The sequence below is a fragment of the Prunus mume genome, linkage group LG8 (assembly GCF_029339155.1).
Source record: "Prunus mume cultivar Tortuosa linkage group LG8, ASM2933915v1, whole genome shotgun sequence".
NCBI lineage: Eukaryota > Viridiplantae > Streptophyta > Magnoliopsida > Rosales > Rosaceae > Prunus > Prunus mume.
The window spans coordinates 18,212,266-18,229,373 of record NC_142705.1 but is presented as its reverse complement, the minus strand read 5'-3'; the positions used below and the strand labels follow the sequence as shown (position 1 = coordinate 18,229,373).

Here is a 17,108-nt window from a genome sequence, read left to right as displayed (position 1 = left end):
ACCATTCCTGTGTTCGTGCATCTGCCGTATTTGTGCCTTTGCTGTGTACTGTTGTATACTATGTCGTGATTTGTTGAGTTTCTGCTGCAATCATGGGTGATAACTCCATTGTTGGTGTTGTTGCTGCTGCCTCTGCAAATTTGTGTGTTTCTGATTCTATTCCAGGTATTGGCTCTAATACTTGGATAATTGACACTGGTGCTTCTGATCATATGACTTATGATGCTAAATTTTTTGATGAGTTGTCTGTAACACCCGTGACCCATACATAACTAGTGCTAATGGCTTGCCCTCTCCAATTACTGGTGAGGGCACAATCTCTCTCACTCCTACTTTGTCTTTGTCTCGTGCGTTACTAGTTCCCAATATTCATTGTAATTTGTTATCTGTTGGTCAATTACTTGATACACTTAATGCTTCTGCTACTTTCTATCCTACGCATTTCTCTTTTCAGGATCTCAAGACTCACGAGACGATTGGGCATGGTAAACGGATAGGGGGGTTATATTATTTGACATTGCCTTCTGCATCAGTTCGTGATCGTGTCATTAATACTGTTCAAAGTTGCAGTGTCAAAGACAAACAACAAATTTGGTTATGGCATCGTCGCTTGGGACACCCGTCATTTGACTACCTTAAGCGTCTGTTTCCATCTTTATTCTGCTATTGTGATGAGTCCAGTTTTAAGTGTGAGGCATGTATTTTGGCCAAGAGTTATCGCAATGTGTTTCCTTTGAGTGATAGTAAAGCTACAAAGCCTTTTGATTTAGTGCATTTTGATGTGTGGGTTTCGGCTCCGTTACTTCGAATGAATTTCGTTGGTTCGTCACATTTATTGATGATTGTACTCGACTCACTTGGGTTTTCTTGCTGAAAAATAAACATGATGTTGCTTCCATCCTTCCAGAGTTTTGTACTATGGTGTCTACTCAGTTTCATGCTCGGGTCAAAGTATTCCGAACTGATAATAGAGGTGAATATGTGAATAACACTTTTGCATCTTTCTTCCTTGCTCAAGGTATTATTCACCAAACGACAACCCCATTTACTCCTCAGCAGAATGGTGTGTCTGAATGCAAAAATCGCCAGTTACTTGAAGTTGCATGCTCCCTTATGTTGGACATGTCTATTCCTCATCATCTTTGGGGGCATGCTATTTTAATTAATGGTACTCCTAGCCGGGTTTTTGATTTCAAGACTCCACATGATGTGTTTGGTGACCATGTTTCCTCTGTCTCAGTCTCCAAGTTGCCCCCTCAAAGTTTTTGGGTGTGTTGCCTATGTTCATGTCTACTATCATCAACGAAGTAAACTTGATCCTTTCGCTCTGCGATGTGTCTTTATTGGTTACTCTTCTACTCAGAAAGGTTATAAGTGCTATCATCCATTTACCCAGAAAGTACATGTTACTTTAGACGTGACTTTCCATGAAGAAGTGCCCTATTATGTCTCTCATTCCTCTCCAATTCAGGGGGAGAGGGGGAGTGAATTGGAGAGTCTTGGATTGGAGAATGATGTATTTGAAGATACTGATCTCAAGAAGGAAACGACCTATCGCACTGAAGCAAGTGACCGGTCGCCTATATCCGAAGATGAAACTTGTGGTCCCTGTGAAGAAATGAATGATCACCTTTTGGAACTCAACCAGTCGCCATATCCGGAGATGAAGTAGGTGCTCGATGTGAAACGACCGGTCATGCTGAAGCAAGTGACCAGTCGCCTGTATTTGAAAATAATGATAGTGATTCTTGTATGGATGAATTCGATGCAATATCCTCATTTTCCCTGTCAGTATCCCTATCTACTCGTGATAGTGAATCAAGTGAGGTAATTTCTAATGATCTATCTGTGTCAACTTATCAATTACCCCCATGAACCACTCGTGGGAAACCTAAAGTACAATATTTTCCTGATATACATGTCAAGTCTAAATATCTCATTAGCCATTATGTGTCAACTCATCGTTTGTCTAAGTCATATGCATCATATTTGTGTCAATTATCTAGTGTATGTATGCCAACTAAGCTGCAGGATGCTTTATCTAACCCCAAATGAATGGATGCCATGAATGTTGAAAAATAACTTTTTATTAGTTTGAGTGATTTTATTTGTGAATTTGTCAATTTTGGTGATAATATATTAGTTTGGGAAATGCACATACATCTATATATATAAAGCTAAAGGCATAGAATGGTAAAACATTCAAAATACCAATAAAATGCCCTTGGTTAATGCAAACATTAAAAATTGAAATTATTAATTAAATGAGGATAATCCGCTGAAACTTATTAATCTAATCCAATTCAATTCAATTTCAATCGGTTTCAAAGATTTGACGGATTAGATTGGATCTATAATTTTCAAAACCAACATGATTGGATCAGATGACAGATTTGCTTATGAGAATCCAATCAAATCAAATCATATCAAATCTAGTTAATTTTAAGTCTAATTTGATAACAATCAATAAAATGGAAATTTATAAGGATATAGTCAATGGACTTTTTTGAATTTCTGTTAGCTTGAGGTCAATGGGCCTTCACAAGGCCTTTAAGGCATGTTTAAGTCAATGGAGTTTCAATCAAGTTGTGATTAACTGAAAAAAAAAAAAAACACATAGTATATATATGTTTAAAACTGAAAACCCCAGAACTTTAAAACAAGATCGATCCTCACCTTTAGGTGAAGAAATCAAAACATGTTTATCAATACTAAGGCATGAAAATCACATAAGCTTTCTGTACAAGAAAGGTTCCACATCTTTGGACAGAAGAACAACCTTGATAGCCTACGTGTTTCATCTCTTATGCTGTTCTGCTGAAAATAATTGCAGGATAAATCATTCACATCTTTGGACAGTGAATCATTCATTATGCCTTTATTTTCAACACAAGTTTGATCATAAAACTTTGAATGTACAGATCTTGTTGTGTCTGAGTTGCTTTGGCTTGCTCAGAGCACGACAAGAACTATACAAACCTTTGATCAATTTCCGTTTGTCACAGCAAGGTGTTAACTTTAACTCTTGCTGTGTCAAGTTTCTTTAACCTTGAAAACTTAATTATCCTTCAATTTTCAAGTTCTAAATGCTGCAACAAAATTGGTTAGGTAGAAGATAAAATAACTTATGCTCTGATACCACATGTAAACTTTAAAGCTATAATAACTTGAACACTAACCTTGTTCTGCCATTGAAACCTTTTATCGAACACTTGGGAGACAGCTCTTCTCTAAGATAACCGACTGCCTTATTCTCAAATTCCAGATGGGGTGAATTACTTGATGAGATTTTTGTGTGTATCGGCTCTTAGAGGGAGCTGCTCTATTTATATGCATCACTCAAGGAGTCTTGCCCATCAAGAGACTCCTTGAGGTATCCTTATTGCTATAGAACTGTTAATCCTAATTCTCATAGAACTAGAAACCCCTTTAGCCTTGTAATCCATATGGAACACTGACACAGAGGCTGCAGGTCGAGAATTGTGTTGAGTTCTTGATCAGTCTTGAGTCTTGCAATCCGATAATGAATAGAAAACCAATTCTAAAAGGATTGGGATAATAAACTATCTTACATTATTGTCTCAGCCTTACTTCTTACACTTTTATCTTTTTGATGGCATAGCCAATTGGAGAATTGACGGTGAAGAAGCGGTTGGTGGTTGGATTGAGAACATATATAATAATAGTCATACTGGATTTTGCCTGTTGCAGAGAAGGGAAAAATGAAAAGGAAAAGGAAAAGTGATTCAAGACATAGAGTTACCTGCAAAAGCGATGGAGGAACTAGAAAAGAGGGACCTGGTCGCAATAGGAGTCGCAGGTTGCTGCTTCTTTTCTTTTCCTTTTGTTTCTTCCCTATGTATGCTCTTGGGGGCGTCGTTTCAACAATTGAGGTGGTAGTCCAAAGCTTCTTCTAGTTGAGTTTTAGACAGTCATCGAATAACTTGGTCAGATGCCCTCCAATGTTTCCTTGGTTCGACGGTGGAGAGGAATTGGGAGAGGTTGGTTTCATATTCAGAGAATGAATTTTTGAATTTTTCTATTAAAAACCCACACTTTTCTTTGTGGTTAAAATTTGTAAGGTGATTATTTTTTTATTAAAGTTTGTATTTAGTGAGTATGTAAGTCAATTTCCCTATTAGTTTTTGTATTTTGCTACATGGTTTTTTCTTGGGAATTTGGAAAGTGTTTAAGGGTTTTGTTATTGGTGGTAACAGGAGTCACAAGACAGAGTTTTCACTTCAGGGTGTTCCTAGCAAGAGCGGATCCGGTGTCCTCATTTTCTATGTCCCTCCATGCCCCTTCTCTAAGTTTTTGGCAAGTATCTACCTACTTAACTCCGATATAACAACATTAAATTCTATTAAAATAATACAAAAAAAAAAAGAAAAAAAAAAGAAAAACAACCTAGCAGGTAATAGAAAACCTCGCACCCACTACAACCCACCCAACCCCATCTCATCTACCATGTGCATCTTCCCTTTTCACTGCCAGTGACCCTATTTGGCAGCCACCAAAACCCCAACCAATCTTTCCATGAGCTAGGGGTGTACAAGATCGAATCTAATCCGCCGAAACCGATTAATCTAATCCAATTCAATTCAATTTTAATCGGTTTCAAAGATTTAGCGAATTAGATTGGATCCATAATTTTCAAAATCGACATTATTGGATCTGATGACAGATTTGCTTATGAGAATCCAATCAAATCAAATAAAGTCCAATCTAGTTAATTTTAAGTCTAATTTGATAACAATCAATAAAATGGAAATTTATAAGGATATAGTCAATGGACATTTTTGAATTTCTGTAAGTTTGAGGTCAATGGGCCTTCACAGGGGCTTTAAGGCATGTTTAATTTGTATTTTAATTTACGTTTCTACCCTTTTATAACTAAAAACACCCCAAAATCCATCAAAACACAATATACCGTTGTATCCCATCAAATCCACCGAACTGCAATGTCGAACCCAACCCCACCTCCGATCTTTCCCGTCTCTACCACCTCTGATCTTTCCGGTCTCAACCACCACAACCTCAGTCGGCTCCGCCCAATCCCAAGCCCCGATCGCCACCCCAGGCTTCCACACCTTCCTCAACCACATCTAGGAAAATCTCCGCAAAGGCCTCTCCCAGCGCCGCCTGTGGTCGGAGCTCTTCGACCACTCCACCTTCGCGAAGCCTGAGTTGTTCTCAGACGCCACCAGCCGCGTCCGCAAGAACTAGAGATTCTTTCTGAAACCAATTCATTAATTGATTACACTGTAAAGTGTAAACAGCATATCGTTCTTGACTATGCTCTGTTTACAATCAATCAAACGTCCAACACCTTAGAGGATGCTAGTTCTTCTTACTGTTCAGTATCATTACAAGTTGTTGACTTTCATCCTTCAACCTCTGTAACACTCTAGACTTATATATCTTTCTTACAGTGCTTTAGTTCTCGTGTACCCCTGCAACCGAGGCTTTTCAAGGCAGCTCCGGCTCCAATGCTTATGGGTCTGATCATAATGGTCACATCAAGGGCGTCACGCCCATTCTTCGGATCTGCAGTCAATAGAATTGTACGGTTTTGTCATGATTTTTCACTCCTGTCTCCATCTATTTAAGTTATCTTGGCCAGACAGGCTTGTAAGGAACTGACTTGAGATTTTTCAGGTCACCCTGCCTTGTATACGAGGATGGCATGAAAGGCATATGAAAGAGATGTGGCTTTTGTTAGATGCTTCTTTCAAGGAAACTGCAGATACGATAAAACTCTATATAACACAAATGTATATTGGTAAGGAAGATGACGTTAAATCAATACAGCTTTTAGGAACAAAATTTGAAGTCTTTTATATGAATTCATTTACTTGCTGTAGCAAATATTTAGTCAGATCAGTTGGTGTTTAGTACCTTCTTATGTTTTAAGTGGTGTACAACAGACTATCAAGGCCACTATTAATCTGGTCCAACACCAATGTTGTTCTCAACTTAACTATCTAAATCTATATAACACAAATGTGTATTGGTTTGGAGATATTGACTGAGGGTGGAGGTTGATGTATAGGGTTATTCGAAAGAAAGAACAAATAGAGGAGGAAATTATGAACCTTACAAAGCTACAAATGTAGAACACCTCTCTTTGAATGGATGATCCAAATGGTGATCTCCACACAATCGAATCACCATAATTTTATGCAAGGAAACTATTCAAGCATAGGATCATACCTGTTCAAGAGCATATATGGCTCAAGAAAAGAAAAAAAAAACAAGGAAGCACATGGCAATAATAACAAAAAATCACACATCAAAATTATCATTTGGGTAAGAAATTTCATAATTCAAGTAGGCATGATTATGGCTCAAGAAAAGGAAAAAAGACAATACAAATTGAAAAAAAAAAAAAAAGTTATGAAAAATTACCTTTTGTAATGTCCATGAGAGGTTGTTCAAATGTCCTATATCAAAAATCAAGACAATCTAAATCATCACTTTAACCATTCAAATGACGTGACACAAAAGTTAAGAAAATGTCGATTTTTAGTCCTTATAATTTGAAAGTTAGTGTCTATAAGTTTTTCAATATTTTCTAAAGTTGTCAAGACTTAGAAATAATTAAAATTATGTTTTGTAATTATGTTTTGTTTTGAGTTGTTTTATCGTGTCAACCCACAACCCAGGTGCTTGTCCCTTTCATATTTTGCCCCTCATATTTTGCTTATTAAGTTTGGTTTCCTAGAAAACACGAGAACTAGAGAATAAGGCTACTCTATCAGTATTCTTGTTCCAAACTAACTTTTTTTTTGTCTGAATTTGAGGGATTTTATTTGTTCAATTGTTATTTTTGGTGATAAGATATTAGCTTTTGTATTTTGCTGCACGGTTTTTTCCTGCCTTGTATATTTCGTTTGTACTAATATTTCAAGGAAACTGCAGACATCATAAAACTCTGTATGTACAGCTTTTAGGCTATGCATGGCCTTTACCAAAAATGGGTTTACTGGGTTGATGGCAAAGAGGTTTTGTGCAGACAAATGCTATTCAACCCTTGTATGAAATAATTAAGGGTTACTCATGAGTCATGCTTTCCTTAATTTTGTCCCCAGTCTTGACATAATTTCCCAGAGATAAGCTGCCTCACAAGGATTTGCTCATCGTTCAAAGTAATAATATCGTCAACACAAACAAAATTTGAAGTCTTTTATTAAAAATTAATTTGATAGTGTCTCTCATTTACTTTTAGCAAATATTTAGTCAGATCACTTGGTGTTCTTATATTTTAAGTGGTGTAGAATGGTCTACCGATGACCATTACTAATCTGGTCCAACACCAATATTGTTCCAAACTTAACAATTTGAGTCTAATATTGCAAGTAGAATTAGACTCAATGGACTCATCCAGGTTGTCCAGGTATTGGTCTGGGGAAATTGACTGGGGGTGGAGGTTAAAAGTCATTTGGCTGAAGTGCTGATGGGATTGAACCATTTACCCCACAACTCAAACTGACTTGGAACTCTTTGCATAATTTCGCACTATTCAAAGACTACGAAAGCTCAACCATCTGAATTCTCATTTACTCATATATACAGGCATCTTTGTACTCTTTAATCTTGCAGACTCATATTTTTAGTCCTGCAGATCATCCCATTGCATAAGAATCATGGGTCACAACAGTGCTGCTTCCATCCTCCTTGTCTCACTAATTATACTGTTCGTAATTTTATCCCTTGAAACCATTAAACTCGGATTCTGCAATGATGATCATAATGTGGGATGCATAGATATAGAGAGAAAAGCCCTTCTCAAGTTCAAACAAGGCCTTGAAGATTCTTTGGACCGGCTTTCATCTTGGGTGGGAAAAGATTGCTGCAAATGGAGTGGTGTTGGCTGCAACAACATAACTGGACGTGTCAACAAGCTCGATCTTTGCAATCGCTTTTGGTCAGATGATGACGGAGCAATAGTGGTTAATGTAATTAGTGGTGAGATAAACCCTTCTTTGCTTTATCTTGATCTTAATAATGACCTATTTCAGACTGACCTTGATAGCCTTGGTGACCCAAATGAGACTGACCTTGATGGCCTTGGTGACACAATTGAGACTGACCTTCAGTGGCTTGCAACTCTTTCTTCCTTAAAGTACCTTAACTTGGGAGGAGTGGACCTTACCAAGGCAGCATCCTATTGGCTTCCCACTATTAATATGCTCCCTTCACTTGTTGAATTGCATTTGCCCTCTTGTGGACTATCCATCCTTCCTCTCACTCTTCCTTCTATCAATTTCACATCCCTTTTGGTTCTTGATCTCTCTCACAATTATTTCACCTCCACGATACCTCCTTGGTTGTTCAATCTCAAAAGCTTGAGATACCTCAAATTGTCATATAACTCATTCCAAGGTTCAATCCCAAAATCAATTGGAAACTTAACATCTTTGGAGAAGTTTTACCTTACAAGGAATCAAATGAGTGGGATCATCCCAGAAAGCCTTGGGGAGCTCTCATCATTGTTTTCACTTTATATCTATGGTAACACATGGGAAGGTGCCATTACAAAAGCTCATTTCCTCAAACATTTCCTTGGTTTTCAACCTAAGTTCTGATTGGATACCTCCTTTCAAATTAAGATACTTGTACATTAGATCATGCCAACTGTGTCCCAAATTTCCTACATGGCTTAGAAATCAGACTGAGTTGACCACGGTGGTACTCCATAATGCTAGGATTTCAGAGACCATACCAGATTGGTTTTTGCAGTTGGATTTGCAATTAGTTAAACTAGATGTTGCTTATAATCAACTAAGCGGCGGGTGCCCAATTCATTAAGATTCATTAAGCGGCAGGGTGAATCGATTGTTGATTTGAGTTCAAATCGCTTTGAGGGCCCACTCCCACTCTGGTCCTCAAACATTACCAGGCTGTATCTTAAAGAGAATCTATTTTCAGGGCCAATTCCTCATAACATTGGTCAAGTGATGCCCAATTTGATAGATCTAGACATTTCTAGGAACTCTTTGAGTGGAAGCATTCCCCTATCCTTCGATAATTGAAGCCAATTAGAATTCATGATTATCTTAAATAACCAATTGTCTCGTGAGATTCCTCATTTTTGGAACAATATACCATCATTGCAAATGGTAGACATGTCAAACAACAGTCTCTCTGGTACAATCCCAAGATCCTTAGGCTATCTTACTTTACTCAACTTCTTGATCCTCTCTAGCAACAACTTTTCAGGTGAAGTTCCTTAAAAAACTGCACTGACATGTTTATTCTTGATCTTGGAGATAACAAGTTTTCTGGACAAGTTTTCAAGAAAAGAAAAAAAATAAAAAAGGAAGCACATGGCAATAATAACAAAAAATCACACATCAAAATCATCATTTGGGTAAGAAATTTCATAATTCAAGTAGGCATGGTTATGGTAAAAGGAAAAAAGACAAGTTACAAATTGAAAAAAAAAAAAAAAAATGAAAAATTACCTTTTGTAATGTCCATGAGAGGTTGTTCAAATTTCTTATATCAAAAATCAAGACAATCTAAATCATCACTTTAACCATTCAAATGACGTGACACAAAAGTTCAGAAATTTTTTGTCCATAAGTTTTTCAATATTTTCTAAAGTTGTCAAGACTTAGAAATAATTAAAATTATGTTTTGTTTTGAGTTGTTTTATCGTGTCCACAACCGAGGTGCTTTTCCCTTTCATATTTTGCCCCTCATTTTTTGCTTATTTTGTGTTTGGTTTCCTAGAAAACACGAGAACAAGGGAATAAGGCTACTCTATCAGTATTCTTGTTCCAAAATAACTCTTTATTTGTCTGAATTTGAGGGATTTTATTTGTTCAATAGTTATTTTTGGTGATAAGATATTAGTTTTTGTATTTTGCTACACGGTTTTTTCCTGCCTTGTATATTTCTTTTCTACTAATATTTCAAGGAAACTGTAGACATCATAAAACTCTGTAGTGTTTTTTTTTTTTTTTTTTTTTCTCCTTTTGCTGTCAAAATAAGAAACAAAGTTTCGTTTATCTATATATATATAGCAATAGGTAGAGAATGGTAAAACATTCAAAATACCAGAAAATGCCCTTGGTTAATGCAAACATTAAGAATTGAAATTATTAATTAAATGAGGATAATATGGTAAATTCACACTTAAAAAAATTAAAATTAAAAGAAAAATCAGATAATAGATCTTATTTTTACGAAACACAACTACCCATTATCTTTTTAATTCAAAAAAATAAAATAAATTCTTTTAAAAAAGGCCTCTCGCAGGCGTGGAAGCGCATGCAGAGAGACTAGTATATATAATACAAATTTATATATAAAGCAAAAGGTAGAGAATGGTGAAACATTCAAAATACCAGAAAATGCCCTTGGTTAATTCAAGTATTAAGAATTGAAATTATTAATTAAATGAGGATAATATGATAAATTCATATTTTTTCATATTTAAAAAAATTAAAATTAAAAACAAAATTGGATGATAGGTCTTACTTTTATGGAACATAACTACCCATGTTATCTTTTCTTAATTCTAAAAATAAAATAAAAAAATAAAAAAGAAAACCAATTGACACATGCTCACACACATGCGTGAGCATGTGCGAAGAGGCTAGTATAAAGAAAGCATAAAAGAAGAACCAAATACGGAAGGCACTTTCAAAATTAAGCTTCACAGTGAGTGTTGGATAATGGATGAGTGAAAAGGTCAAAACAATTTTGGAAGTGTGAATAAAAGAAAGTAATCATGTCACGGAGAAAAATAAAAACCCTTCATTGTCTTGGTGTTGGAAATATTAGAGTGGATGCATAAAACTCTAAAACAATTTGAACGTTAATAAAAAGGTGAAGATGTCATTACAAGGAAAAAAAAAAAGACAAAGCTTCACGGTGTTGGAAAAAGTTTTGTGGACTACTTGTTTCAAAAGTCTTCAAATGAATGTGCTCATTAATTTTTTGACTCACACATTTTGGTCTTTGTCATCGCATTTTGTCAAAATTTTCGTAAAAATTGGTCGCTTGACAACGCATGACATAAAGTAAACAAAGCTATATATCGGAGAACAAAAATATCTTCAAAATGAGAATGTTTCAAAAATTCAAAAGCCACTTGTGATAGTGTGAAAGAAAGCTCCATTTACATTAGTGTTGGAAAATTTTCTATGGACAAGACAAGACCAAAGCATTCATACAACTATGAAAGCGGGCATAAGAAGGAAGAAATCTTATCGGAGAAAGAAAAGCTTTAACACTGCGTTAGTGCTGGAAAAAATTTAGTGGATGAATAAAAGTTGATAACAATTCTCCAAGTGGTGTGCCAATTTTAGTGGATGAAGAAAAATTCAACACGGGCTACAGATGAATCTGTATGCTTGTCATCTTCATACTCCTCGAGACTGATTTCTGATCATACCCTGCAAAGATGGAAACAAATTTGAAATTAGCTTAGTATTAATTTGAAATTACCACATTTGTATACCACATTCTCATATCACCTTATGTGGCAGATTTGAAATTAGCTTAGTATTCTTTTCTCTTATGATTTATTAACACTTTTAAAAAAATGACTAATTAAACTTGCTTTATTAAAATACACTTCATTGATTTAAGTGATGCAAATATGATATATGGTATAGAAATATGGGATAAAAATGTGGTAAGTGTAGCATTACTCCTTATAATATTACATAAACACCATTGGCTTATGTATACTGCTTGATTTGTAAATTATAAACAATTTTCATTTTTAATAATGTCCTCATAAGAAATTCGTAGGACTTGAGAGTTTTTTAATAAAAAAAAGAAAAGAAAAAGAAATATAGCAGGATCTCTTGTTCTATATCTATGACGAGTTATTTACACCAATACCTTCTGAGGTTTCTTGTGTTTTAAAAAAATCCCCTCAAGTTTAAAAAATTACATGAACACCTTCAGAGGTTCCAATTTGTTTTCACAAAACCTCTTTTCGTTGATTGTTTGTCCAAAATTTGACGATTTTATTGAAAAACAATTTATGCAAATGACAAAATTAATCTCAATGAAGTATATGCAATCTAATCTCAAAGCACAAGTTTGTCATTTGGAGATTTTTTTTTTTTGGGTATAAAATAATCAATTTTTGGATAAAAAATCAATGAAAATGAGTTTTGTGAAAACAATTTAAAACCTCAAGAGATGTTCATGTAATTTTTAAAACCTCAAAGAGTTCTGTGAAAAAGCCAAAAACCTCAGAGGATGTTTGTGTAAATAACTCTTCTATGACTATGTCAAATAGTTTATTTGAAAAATATGCATTGCAAGTATTCTTTTGGATATTAAATTTCTGACTTGTACCCCATTGACTGAAATTGCTACTTTAAACTTCAAAGTCATTATCTGGCTTAAGTGCTGATGGGGTTGAACCACTTAGCCTACAACTCAACTTGACTTGGAAGTCTTTGCGTGCATGATCGTAGCAGTGTCATTGTCAGTATTTTATCTTTATCAAAGACTTGGAAGTCGTTTAATCAATGTTCACACAATTTGTGTTGGTAGGGACCGGATTATGGAATTTTTTTGTTCTTGGTAGCGTGTCCGCAACACATAATGTTGAACAATTCGAAGTGTACAAATTCTTAACCATATGAATTCTCATTTACTCCTATATAAAGGGCATCTTTGTGCTCTTTAATCTTGCAGACTCATATCTTTAGTCCTACAGATCATCCCATTGCATAAGAATCATGGGTCACTGCAGTGCTAGTGCTTTCATCCAACTTGTCTCACTAATTATACTGTCAGGAATTTTATCCCTTGAAACCATTAAACCTGGTTTCTGCAATGATGATAATAATGTGGGCTGCACAGATATAGAGAGGAAAGCCCTTCTCAAGCTCAAACAAGGCCTCACAGATCCTTCTGACCGGCTTTCGTCCTGGGTGGGAGAAGATTGTTGCAAATGGATTGGTGTAGGCTGCAACAACATAACTGGACGTGTCAACATGCTCGATCTTCGCAATAGCTATTCAGATGGGTTAAATGGTTACAGATCAATAGAGCATGCATTTGGTGGTGAGATCAACCCTTCTTTGCTTGTTTTGAAAGATTTGGTTTACTTGGATTTGAGCATGAATTACTTTGGAGGTGTCCAACTTCCAAGTTTCATTGGATCACTAGAGAAATTGAAATACCTCAATCTCTCTGGTGCATCTTTTGGTGGAATCATTCCCCACAATATTGGAAATCTCTCAAGGTTGCTTTATCTTGATCTTGGTAATAACTATGGTCACCCAATTGAGACTGACCTTCAATGGCTTGCAACTCTTTCTTCCTTAAAGTACCTTAACTTGGAAGGAGTGAACCTTGCTAAGACTACATCCTATTGGCTTCCCACTGTTAATATGCTTCCTTCACTTGTTGAATTGCATTTGCCCTCTTGCGGACTTTCCATCCTTCCTTTCACTCTTCCTTCTATCAATTTCACATCCCTTTTGATTCTTGATCTCTCTATGAATGGTTTCAACTGCCCACTACCTCCTTGGTTGTTCAATCTCACTGAACTAGAGATGTTGGATTTGACATATAACAGTATGACAGGAGAACTGCCTGATTCTTTGGGATATCTTAAAAGCTTGAGATACCTCAAATTGTCAGTTAACTCATTTCAGGGTTCAATGCCAAAATCGATTGGAAATTTAACATCTTTGGAGGAGTTTAACCTTGGATGGAATCAAATGAGTGGGATCATCCCAGAAAGTCTTTGGGAGCTCTCATCGCTGGTTTCACTTCATATCTTTGGCAATACATGGGAAGGTGCCATTACAGAAGCTCATTTTGCGAAACTTGGAGGCCTGAGAGATGTATCAATTGGAAATGATTCTCCAAACATTTCCTTGGTTTTCAACATAAGTTCTGATTGGATACCTCCATTCAAATTAAGAAGCTTGTACATTAGATCATGCCAACTGGGTCCCAAATTTCCTACATGGCTTAGAAATCAGACTGAGTTGACCAACGTGGTACTTCGTAATTCTAGGATTTCAGACACCACACCAGATTGGTTTTGGCAGTTGGTTTTGCAATTAGATGTTCTAGACATCGCTTATAATCAACTAAGTGGCAGGGTGCCCAATTCATTAAGATTCAGCTATGATTCCCTTGTTGATTTGAGTTCAAATCGCTATGAGGGCCCACTCCCACTCTGGTCCTCAAACATTACCGTGCTGTATCTTAGCGATAATCTATTTTCAGGGCCAATTCCTCATAACATTGGTCAAGTGATGCCCCATTTGACACATCTAGACATTTCTAGGAACTCTTTGAGTGGAAGCATTCCCCTGTCCTTTGGTAATTTAAGCCAATTAACAACCATGGTTATCTCAAATAACCACTTGTCTGGTGAGATTCCTCATTTTTGGAACAATATACCATTTTTGGTTGCTATAGACATGTCAAGCAACAGTCTCTCTGGTAAAATCCCAAGAACCTTAGGCTCTCTTACTTCACTCAAATATTTGATCGTCTCTAGCAACAACTTGTCAGGTGAAGTTCCTTCCTTGAAGAACTGTTCTGACATGAGGATTCTTGATCTTGGTGATAACAAGTTTTCTGGACCGATTCCTGCTTCCATCGGAGAAAGCATGCCTTCTTTAAAGATTCTATGCTTGAGGAACAACTCATTTACTGGAAGCATCCCTTTACAATTATGTGGCCTTTCCACTCTCCATATATTGGACTTATCACACAACAATCTTTCCGGAAATATTCCCCACTGCGTAGATAATTTGAGTGGCTTGAAATATGAGGTCAAAGACATAGGTATAGAAGTCTACGGTTACCAGGGAAGATTGGGGGTGGTGTCAAAAGGAAGAGTGCTTGTATATGACTCCATCCTTTACCTTGTTTATAGCATTGATCTCTCGGACAATAACTTGTCAGGGGAGATTCCTGTGGGGATAACAAGCCTATTAAAGTTGGGCACCTTAAATTTGTCCATGAATCATTTGACAGGAAATATCCCAACAAATATCGGAAACTTGAGGTCGATAGAAACTCTTGATTTATCAGTGAACAAACTTTCAGGTTCAATTCCACAAAGCATGGTTTCTTTAACACTTTTGAATCATCTAAACCTGTCATACAATAACTTGTCCGGGAAAATCCCAATGGCTAACCAGTTTCAGACCTTTGTTGACCCATCAATTTATGAGGGTAATGCCGGTCTTAGCGGGTGTCCATTACCAATTGGTTGCCAAGAGAATGAAGAAACACCTCAAGTTCCAAGTGGAGATGGAGGAGAGGATGATGATGACAGTAAACTTGAAAAGCTACAGTTCGTCATCAGCATGGTGATAGGTTTCTGTGCAGGGTTCTGGGGAGTTTTTGGGACTTTGGCCATCAAGAAGTCCTGGAGATACGCCTATTTCCAATTCCTTGACAAAGTGAAATATGGTATCCTTGATTTTGTCTCAGCCATTGGTACTTATCTACATAAAGGATCGTAGAGTACAGAAGAAGTTGCAAATGTGAAGGCATATATGTATTCAAGCAAATAAAGCAGTATTGTCTTTTACAATTTTCTAAGTTGGTTGTAATATGCATTTGTACTTGTATGTGTTGTGCTAGAAGCACCAAGCCTTAAGGAAATAATTGCATCAATGCATTTCGAAATCGATAAATTTATACTGAAGCAGGTGCTTCTAACCCAAAGATAATAATAGAAAATAAATGTAAAAACAAGAAAAATAAAAGATTTAACAAATTGGGTATAACTGGGTATGTTCCAAGAGCAGCATGTGCAAACACATACACTATCAACAAATTGGGATGTTTACAAAGTGTTTGGCAACCTCACAGCCCAAATCGCCAAATACACCTAATAACATTCACAGCACAAAGAACAAAAGACGTGACACCGAATAACTAAAGTTAAGAAAATGACGTGACACCGAGTAACTATTCAAAAGACGTGACATCGAGTAACTAAAGTTAAAAAGAGGAGACAACGCTCGCACCAATTTGGGATCAGCGGATCTGCTCCCCTAAAAGACAAAGAAAGTAAAACAGAGTGAAAACCAAATCCTATGGCGCTTCTTCTTCTGAGACCTCCACCTCCTTATCTTCGCTTCATGGCCTTACGCTTTCTCCCACACTCTTCTCTACCCTCACTTCCCCTCCTCTTCTTCTTCTTTCTCGTCTTCCTCTCTTGCTCGTCCCTCACTCTTGTTCAACCCACAACCCAGTTGCTTTTTCCTTTCATATTTTGCCCCTCATTTTCTGCTTTATTTTCTGTTTGGTTTCCTAGAAAATGCGGCAACTGGGGAATTAAGGCGACTCTATCAGTATTCTTGTTACAACATAACTTTTCCTTTGTTTGAATTTGAGTGGATTTATTTGTTCATTTGTTATTTTTGGTGATAAGATATCATGCTTGTTATTTTTGTTTTAAAAATAGATAAGTAAGTTTATTAAGGTGTTTATGTTTGTTGGAAATTGTTGCTTATTGATGGGTTTGGTTAGAAATTGTTGAGTGGGTCTTGTAAGCTGTCACTCCGACTTAGTTTTGGCTTGATGCTGTAACGTCTAACATGTTCAGGTATTGGAAGGCTTAGACCCTGTTAGAAAGAGGCCAGGGATGTATATTGGGAGCACAGGACCTCGTGGTCTTCACCATTTGGTATTGTTTTTATTCACTTTTATCTTTCCATTTTTAATAATGTGCTTTTGCTCTTTTAGGTCTATGAAAAATTAGATAATGCTGTGGATGAGGCTCAAGCCGGATTTGCTTCAAAGATCGAGGCTGTTTTACTTGCAGATGGTTCTGTGAGCATCGCTGACAATGGTCGTGGGGTATGCTACATCTTCTATGCCTTTTAGTCAAAAGCTTCAAAAATCCTTTTTTGTATATATTAAAGTAAGAACACAGTGTCATGATTTCTTATAAGGCTTGTCAAGATATTCTAATGTTCACATGTAGTTTGATTGATGTGCCTTTATACTCTATCATGCCTTCCATACTTATATTTCTCATATGTATAGTGAATATGTCTAGAGTCTGTAAAAGGAAGAGTGCTTGAATATGACTCCATCCTTTTCCTTGTTAATAGCGTTGATCTCTCCGACAAACTTGTCAGGAG

At 36.4% G+C, this 17,108-nt stretch overlaps 1 protein-coding gene, 1 long non-coding RNA gene and 1 pseudogene across 2 annotated transcripts; all 3 read left to right on the top strand.

Moving 5' to 3' along the window:
- Positions 1-3,826: 3,826 nt before the first annotated feature.
- Positions 3,827-5,639, top strand: LOC148914931 (uncharacterized). Its single transcript, XR_016122955.1, has 2 exons — positions 3,827-4,001; positions 4,218-5,639. It is a non-coding gene; the product is annotated as an uncharacterized LOC148914931 (long non-coding RNA).
- A 2,007-nt stretch (positions 5,640-7,646) lies between these two features.
- Positions 7,647-9,810, top strand: LOC148914930 (uncharacterized; annotated as a pseudogene).
- Positions 9,811-12,634: 2,824 nt separating this feature from the next.
- On the top strand, positions 12,635-15,642 carry LOC103339207 (receptor-like protein EIX2). The gene has a single exon (XM_089043508.1). It carries the CDS (start codon positions 12,717-12,719, stop codon positions 15,474-15,476), a length of 2,760 nt encoding a protein of 919 aa, XP_088899634.1. The 5' UTR covers positions 12,635-12,716; the 3' UTR covers positions 15,477-15,642.
- Positions 15,643-17,108: the final 1,466 nt, after the last annotated feature.